The 8,354-nt window shown below is 49.2% G+C and overlaps 1 protein-coding gene across 1 annotated transcript; it reads left to right on the plus strand.

Moving 5' to 3' along the window:
* Positions 1-2,573: 2,573 nt before the first annotated feature.
* On the plus strand, positions 2,574-4,993 carry LOC114044817 (claudin-16-like). The gene is made up of 5 exons (XM_027864508.1): positions 2,574-2,687; positions 3,474-3,576; positions 4,145-4,309; positions 4,535-4,732; positions 4,920-4,993. The coding sequence occupies exons 1-5, from the start codon at positions 2,574-2,576 to the stop codon at positions 4,991-4,993; spliced, it is 654 nt and encodes a 217-aa protein (XP_027720309.1).
* The last annotated feature ends 3,361 nt before the right edge of the window (positions 4,994-8,354 follow it).

An 8,354-nucleotide genomic window follows, 5' to 3' on the forward strand; every position in this document is an offset into this window, starting at 1 on the left:
CTTTTTCTCTCTATCTCTCTGTCTGTCTGTCTCTTTCAAACACACACACACACACACACACACACACACACACACACACACACACACAGAGGACATCTAGAGAAATGTATACAGAGCCCATTCCTAGAGGGGCTCAGGAATCTGCCTCCTGTCATATGGACAGGGAAGGAGGGTTGTATGGGCCAAGGCCACTACCAATCTGTGAATAGGCTGGTGGGCTGTGGGTTGGTGTGAGTAGATGCTGGGGACGATGACCCTACCTGGATCCCCAGAGCCCAGGGTTCTCTCAGCAGAACTAATGCCCATTTTTTTCTTTTGAATTTCAGACAAATTGTAAAAGTGCCTGCACCCATGAGGGGAGACCCAGGCTTGTAACCTAGCTGCCCCCATCCCTGGCCCCCTTCCCGGCCCCAGACATCCCCCTCCCTTCCTCTTCCATTCCCTCTCCTCCCACCTTGGGGGAAGCTGTGCTTTTGTGACTTTGGTCCATATGCAAAGAGAAGTCCTGATTTGTTTTTCTTGAGTTTGGTGTCTTTCATTCTTCTGGGGGTAGGAGGTGGTGGTGAGTGAGTGTGATGAGGACAGAGACAAGCAACAGGTGACAGGCAAGAGGGGAGGCACAGGGGACAAGTGTGACCAGCATCCCCTCCTTCCTTCTGTCCAGCTCTATGCTGAGAACTGCCACTAGCTTTGTGATCTCATGCAACCTCTTGGGGACTCAGTTTCCTCATCAATAAAACGAGGATTCAATGAACGATCTCTAAGTTCTAAGTCCTGTGAACGCCAGTGACTTCTCCCCTGCCCTGCTCCCTGGGAACAGTTCACCAAGAGATGTCTTGCACCTAATCACTGCAGGGAAACAGACAGGAGTTTAAGAGAACAGACCCAGAGCAACTCACACAGTTTTCCCTATTAAACTCTGGCTCCTTCTCCTCTTAGGGAAAATTTGACCCACATCAAATCGGTTTCCATCCTCTAGAACCCAGCTCACCCCTTTCGGCAGAGCTGCCTGAATTGAGGTTAAAAGTAGAGCCTATTTGGGTCTTTAGAGCCTCTTGGGCTCTGACGTTATCGCCGGAGGAGGAGAAGATGTGCCCTCCCCCCTCCGTTTCTCTTAGAGGCCTAGGAGTCTACCCCACAATTCTGAAGACGAGACTCTTGCAAGGCTCGGAGCTGGGGACTGGGGCCTGGGGAAGGAGACTGCAGCACAGTCCCTCTTCTGATGGTCCCAGGGGAGAGCTCACAAAAGCCCCCTTCCCACATCACCCTTGGGGGGCACTTTCAGCGGCGGGAGGGACGAGGAAAGAGTGTTGTAGAGCTCTTGTCTCTCAGGAAAGGGGGCCAAAGTTGCTCTCGTGGGCTGGACAGGTTCCCAGGGCTTGGCTTGGAATGCAAAAGAAACCTGTATCCACATGTGACTCGCCCGAGTCCCCGCCCCCGCCCCCACCGGTAACCCCTCACTGTGCCCCCTTCCCAAGATCCTGTGCCCTCCCTTCAGTTCTCCACGCCCTCTTCCCCTCAGTACTTCTGACCGCGCCCCTTAGGCCTGCCGCAGAGCTCCAGTCCGAGCTTTCGGACCCGCAGAACTCTACCAGGCGAAGCCCTGGCTAGGACTGGGCCACGAGGTCCCAACGGGCTGTAGCACGGGACGAGGGGCTGGGAGGCTGCAGCAGCGACTAGGGCTCCAGCTCTGTCTCCAGGGTCGCGACCTCGAGACCGAAGCCCCGCCAGGCCCTGTCCAGGAGCCCTCTTGCGCAGGTCGGCCCTTCGGGCGGTTCAGGGTGGGGAGGTGGGAGTAGGGCGGGCTGAGGGCTTAGAGAAAGACGGATTAGGGGTCCAGACGCAAACCACCCTAATGGGGACTCAAGTAGACTATATTAATATCAAAACCCGGACAGATGGCAGTCCGCCTAGACGGGATCAATGACCGAGTCAACGACTAACCCGGTTAGATGTCTAATACGGGTTAGTAGTTAATCCTTGTCGACCGTGCCAGCTAACTCTCCTAGATGGTACCAGCGACTAACTTTCTGAGGCTGAGTCAGTGTATACCCAAGTAGACTGTGTCAGTTACTGACCAGAGTCGACGTCTAATACGACTAAAGTGCCTAACGCTTGTAGACGGCATCAGTGACTAACCCTCTGAGACTGCGTCAATGAATACTCCTATAGACAGTGTCTGGGAATAATCGCCATAGACAACATCAGTGTCTGCCTTACATAGCTAGCCAGAGGAGCCCGGCTCCTCTCCTGCCTCTGCGAAGAGTTGTAGATATACCCTGGGACTGAGGGATACAATAGAGGAGTCTCAGAAACCCGACTCCTGGACATCCTGGGGCTTCGCTGCTTGAGATGAGGGGAAGGAGCCAGGGACCGTGATCTGCTCCAGCGTCACCCTGCGGAATCGTGAAAGCCTCCAACAAAGTCAATTTCACTGTTTCTGGTTATAAAATTCAGATACACCACACAGGACTTTGTCCTGTGGTTTCTGTGGGAGGGAGGACTGGCGGTGGGAGATGGGGCTGCCTGCACGTCTAGCCAGACGTCTGGGTTGCTGTTGCCTGCAGGCCCCAATGCCAGGACCCAGTCTCTTGCCGCTGGCCTGCCTGGCCCTGCTCTCTACGGCCTTGCTGCTCACGGCCACTTGGACCGACTGCTGGGTAGTTAACACCGACGATAGTCTGGAGGTGAGAGGGTGAGGGTCAGGTCCACCCCTTTCCCAAACTTCTAATCTCCACCCTGTCCCAGTTCCAGGCAATCTGAGTCCTGTAAGATTCTGCGGACAGAACCCCGCACTAGCCCCGTATAGAATCCTCCCCTCCACTGAGGCCACGCCCCTTGCAAATTCTGGCCTGGTCCAAATAAACCTCAGGATCCTGGCCCCAGCCCTCACCCCGCCCAATCCCGCCCCAGCCCCCTGATGGTCTAAGACCTACTCTGTCCCCAGCCCCCTTCCACACCCTAGCCCAGTACAGATCCCATCCAGGCCTGCCCCTTCCCAATGCGCATCCCTGCCACGATCCTAGCCCTCACCATACGTCTTGAACTAGTCTTAGTCCGCCTCCCGACCAAATCCTTCCTTGACCAGCTGGTCGGGCAAGAGAAGGACTCTGTGGAAAGCAATGCGTCTCATTCACTAGCGCTGCTCTTAAGGGATAATTTAGCACCTTTTTATTCTCCCCTGCTGTGCGAGGAGAAATGAGAGAAGGTCCCAGAATACAGGAACTCTCCTTGGTGCTGAGGCTCAGTGCAGTGGGATAGGGGGAGAAACGAATAATTCGAGGCTTGAGGCTGGCCCCGAGAGACCTGGGGGAGTGACATGAAGCAAGATGTGACATAGACCCTGTCCTCAAGGAGCTTACAGGCTGAAGCAGGGAAAAACCTGACTAGGACGTCTCCCTCTCTTGAGTGGAAGCGGACCTCTGCCCTACAGACTCCTTCCAGTCTGTCTTCCCGCTTCCGCCCATACCCAGGTGAGCCACAAATGCCAGGGGCTGTGGCGGGCGTGTGTCACCAATCTATTGGATGGGATCCGGACCTGTGACCAGTACGATTCCATCCTGGCCACCCATCCACGTGAGACCTCCACCCCTACCCTGCCTGCAGGGCCCTGCCCAAGCCCTGGGTCTTCCCTTCCTAACCCAGCACGCGCTGTGACAGCCACCCATCCCCAATATCTCCTCACATACATTCTCCTGGCCATGGGGATTCCCACCTTGTTTCCCTTCCATCTGTTATGTAATTTCCCTTCCACACCACCCCTTAGCTCCCCCCTCAGGGCTAACACCTCTAAAATGTTCCCCAAATTCCCTTTTCTCCCAGGCTCTTCCCTAGTAAATGATATCCTGCTTCTGAGGCCTTCCTTCCAGTTTTTCCCCAGCTCCCTTCTCCCCCAGTGCTGCCTGTGACCCTTTCCCCAATCCTTTCTCCCTATGCATTCCAACTCTCTTAGTGCTCCCTGATTCCCCCTCACTGCTCCCTGAGCATCCTCGCTGATACTCTCCATGTCTCCTTTCCAAATGCTCCTTGTGCCCTTCCCCTCAGCTAGTCCTCCTTGGATCTCCCCACCCCAGTGTTCTCTGAGCCCTTACTCTTTGGTGGTCCCTATGCCCCTTCTCTGGTATTCCCCCCTCCCCCTCCCCAGGGCGGCGGGTGCTAACCAGGTCCCTGTTGCTCGTGGCTGGGCTGCTGTGTAGCTGTGGGTTGGTGGCCCTGCTCCTCGCTCTGACCCAGGTGCAGCTCCTGGGGACTGCCCCCAGAACAAGGATTCGGCTGGCCTGGGCAGCGGGCTGCCTCTTAGCTGCTGGAGGTGAGATGGGACGGGAACAGCAAGGGGAAGACTGAGGGTTGAGGCTGGGGACTGGGGAGGTGAGTGACTCCGGCTCCTGGAAAGGAAGGAGGGCAGGTTAGTTTGGCACCCAGAAACTGTGGGGAAGGGGCTGGTCCAGGCTGGGCTACTGAGGAGGAGATTCTGAGGTTGCTGCTGCTGCTGGACTCCAGGTCAGGAGGGTCAGCCCACTCACCTTTGCTCTAGGGTTGCCTGGAGCACTGGGCTCACTCTGGTTTGCTGTGGAGGTGGCTATGGAGCGAACCCTACCTACTCAGCCCCGAGGACCCCTTACTGGCTACTACGAATGGGGCTGGTCATGCTGGTTAGGCATTGTGGGATCTGCTGGCTGCATGGCCACTGCGTTGGGCCTAGCTTGCTGCCTTCCAGGCCTCTGGCTCCCAGGTCAGTGTGTCCAGGAGCCTTCCCACTTCACCTCCTCAAGTTCTACCCTCTTTTCAAGCAAGCAGGCATTTGAAAGGGAGGTCCTGTCCTTGCTTCCATGCCCCTAGCCCCAGGGTCCCCAGTCAGAGTTACTGGTGAGACCTTATGGAACTTCATATTCCTGATTCTCCTCTGCTCTTTTCCACAGGCAGGAGAGGCCTTGGGCACCAAATCAGAAGCGGGCTGCACCCACCCATATATATCCTGGACTCCAGTGTCTAAGGCCATAGCCGCCTCAACCCCATCAGCACTGCCACAGTTTAGTCTCAGACTCTTAGAGCCAGAGGACAGATTAGAGATCACCAAGATTCAGTTCGATGTTTAAAAGTTTTAACAATGTCTTTTGTTTTTATACTACATTCATTTCCCAATATATCTCTTCCCTGCCCTCCCACCTAGCAAGACTTCCCTCATAACAAAGATTTAAAAAAAAAATACCCATTCAGCAGAACCAACCAATACATCAACTTTGTTTAGCCTCATATGCAATTCAGAAGCAATTATTAAGTGCCTACTATACACTACGCCTACTACGTGCTGAGTCCTAGGGATACAAAGAAAGGCAAAAATAGTCCCAGTTCTCAAAGAGCTTATAGATTAATGGGGGAGAAACATGCAAACAACTATATAGAAACAAGCTTTAGACAGAATAAATTGGAGGTAATTTTGGGGAGGGGGGAGGCACATATTCCACATGCACAATCCCTTGCTTCTCCTTTGAAAAGAGAGAGTACATGAAGTCATCTCATGTTCAGGGCCAAAGCTGATCATTATAAGCGTGCAGTTGTGGCAAATAAGATAAATAAAATTAATAATAATAATAATGTAAACTGAGGTACAGAACTCCAAGTAAAATCAGTTTAACAGTGCTGTGTACAATTGTTAACAAAGCGGGTCAGACTGGCAACCTCAGTAAAGCCAACAACCCCAGTGAGAAGGAGGGGATCCTCTTTATCAACACAGAACAAAGAAAGGGTCTTGGTAGGTGTGGAGAAAAGAATGATATAGCTATAGGGTTTGGGCAGGAACATTATGGTTGGCTGTTGTAAGAAAGGTGGGTTGGCATTCATGTAAGGCTAATCACCACCCCTCTCTGACAATTAAGGAATGTTAATTGTTTTATGGGATCCATTTGCGTCTTGTAATTTTTGCTAGGGGATCAAAACTACCACACTTGCTATCTCCTTGGAAGTGACTAAAAAACTCCCTTAATTGTACAAGGATGGGCAAGGGTAGACAACATATCTTGTGAGGAATAGTGCCAACTTGTGGGGCTTAAAGATAAACATATCCTGGAAGTATCCCAGGGGCTACCACTACGAGAGATAACAACTTTTCATGTAATTATAACTTTAATCTAAAACTCAGAAGGAAATAAAAATTCCTGAACTCAACTCAAGGACATAGAAAAGCAACTTTAGGAATTAAAGAAGTATTAATTTTCTTCATAGTCCTCAGGTCAATGTTTTGTTCTTTCCATTTACATTGTTGTAGTCATTGTGCATTCTAATACACAAAGGTTCTTAAGCAGAACTCGATCTTCATGAGCTCATATAAATTTTCTCATCATTTTCTGAATTCATTATATTTGTCATTTCTTATAGGATTGTAATATTCATGTACTACAATTTAGCCAGTTTCTAATCAGTGGGCACTTTGTTTCCAGTTTTCTGTTTCAACTACAGAAAGTGCTGCTATGAACATTTTGGTACATATGGGCCCTTTCTTTTTTGTCTATGACCTCCTCGGGTTTACATGCCATACAGTGAAATCTCAGGGTCAAAGGACCAAGTTCCAATTTTAAAGAGACCAAGGAAAGGGAAGTGATAAAAGTCACATAGAGAACACAACAGACCCTTTTTGCACCATGAGATCTTTTTCATAGGCATGGTGTGTGGCTTGTTATATGAAATCTACCACTCTCAGTCTGTCTTGGAGTTTATGGCTTTCCATCCCACAGAGTTATCTTTGCTCCCATTTTCTGTTCCAACCTTTTGCCATTGGCCCCAGCTCCATGCTGAAAACTAGTGGGATCTTTTTTGTCTGTCTGTCTCTGGTAGGAGCACAATAAAGGATGACCTAGAAGCCTGAGTTGTGGCACCTTTTCTGTCCTCTTCAGAGGACTCTGGGGCAGAAGTGTCACTGCCATGGGCCAAAAGTAGATCTGGCTTCTATTTCATGCCATTCCATTCCTTGAATATTTTTTAATTAATTTATTTTTAGTTTTCAACATTCACTTCCATAAGCTTTTGAGTTTAAAATTTTCTCCCCCTCCCTCCTCCACTCTTTCCCCAAGACAGCATGCAATTTGATATAGGCTCTACATATACATTCCCATTAAACATATTTTCACATTAGCCATGTTGTAAAGAAGAATTAGAACCAATAGGAGAAACCACAAGAAAGAAGAAACAAAACAAAAAAGAAGAAAAAAAGAGCACATAGTATGCTTCCATCTGCATTCAGACTCCATAGTTCTTTCTTTGGATGTGGATAGCATTTTCCATCATGAGGCCTTTGGAGATGTTTTAGATCCTTGCATTGCTGAGAAGAGCTAAGTCTATCAACGTTAGTCATCGTACCATGTGGCTGTTACTGTATACAATGTTCTCTTTGTTCTGCTCGCTTCACTCAGCATCGGTCCATACAAGTCTTCACAGGTTTTCCTGAAGTCTGCCTGCTTATCATTTCTTAAAGCACAACAGTATTCCGTTGAATATTTTTCTAGTATGTGCAGAGCTAAGGAGGCAAATAGTTGAAGAAGACACAGTCCCTGCCCTAAATAGGTTCATGGGGGAACAAGACAAAGTTTAGACAAAGTCTCTCTTATAGCTAGGTTGGAGAGATATGAGCTATGGGGTGGGCTTGAATGGGCTTTCCCAGACCCCAAGAGATGTCATCAATAAGTTCATATGTCGTATAGGAAGGCTGCTAATGTATCATAGGATCGAAGATTTAGAACTGCAAGGGAAATTAGAGGTCATCTAATCCAATCCCCTCATTCTAAGATAAGGAAATTCCAGCCCTAAGAAGTTAAGGTATTTGTCCAACATCATACAGTAAGTTATAATAAGTAAATAGTAAGCCACAGATTTGAACACAGGTCTTTAACTCCAAATCTAGGGCTCTTTTCAGTACACCACAGAGTGAGCTTGGGAGATGTCCTCGGACTTATGTTGTTCAATATTTTTATCATTGGCTTAGGTAATGGCAGAGATGCTCAGAATTAGGGTGAGGGTTAGGTATATTTATCAAATTTGAGGATGACATTGAAGCTGAAAGACATGATATACTGGACAATAGAGCTGGGATTCCCCAAAGATGCTGGCTGGCTAGCATGAGGAGCTGAATCAAATAAGAGACCATTGTTGCTCCCTCCATAAGGGTCTTCTTCCAATGTTTCACCTTGGCTTGGAGATGACTGTAGGTTCTTGAAAACAATGCCAAAACAGAGTACAAATTTTTACCAGTGCTGCCACGTTGGAAAGATCTTAAATATAGACCTAGTAACAGACTATTCAAAGATCAAACTAACTAGTCAAACTAATCAAGCATATATGTACATGTACATATGTGTATGTAC

The sequence above is a fragment of the Vombatus ursinus genome, unplaced genomic scaffold (genome assembly GCF_900497805.2).
Source record: "Vombatus ursinus unplaced genomic scaffold, bare-nosed wombat genome assembly UNPS02014775.1, whole genome shotgun sequence".
Classification (NCBI taxonomy): domain Eukaryota; kingdom Metazoa; phylum Chordata; class Mammalia; order Diprotodontia; family Vombatidae; genus Vombatus; species Vombatus ursinus.

Excerpts from the sequence above, each read along its gene's own strand:
- LOC114044817 (XM_027864508.1), top strand. The coding sequence starts at position 2,574 with ATGCCAGGACCCAGTCTCTTGCCGCTGGCCTGCCTGGCCCTGCTCTCT. Across the intron at positions 2,688-3,473 it reads ACACCGACGATAGTCTGGAG|GTGAGCCACAAATGCCAGGG; the intron begins GTGAGAGGGTGA and ends GCCCATACCCAG. Across the intron at positions 4,733-4,919 it reads TCCAGGCCTCTGGCTCCCAG|GCAGGAGAGGCCTTGGGCAC; the intron begins GTCAGTGTGTCC and ends TCTTTTCCACAG.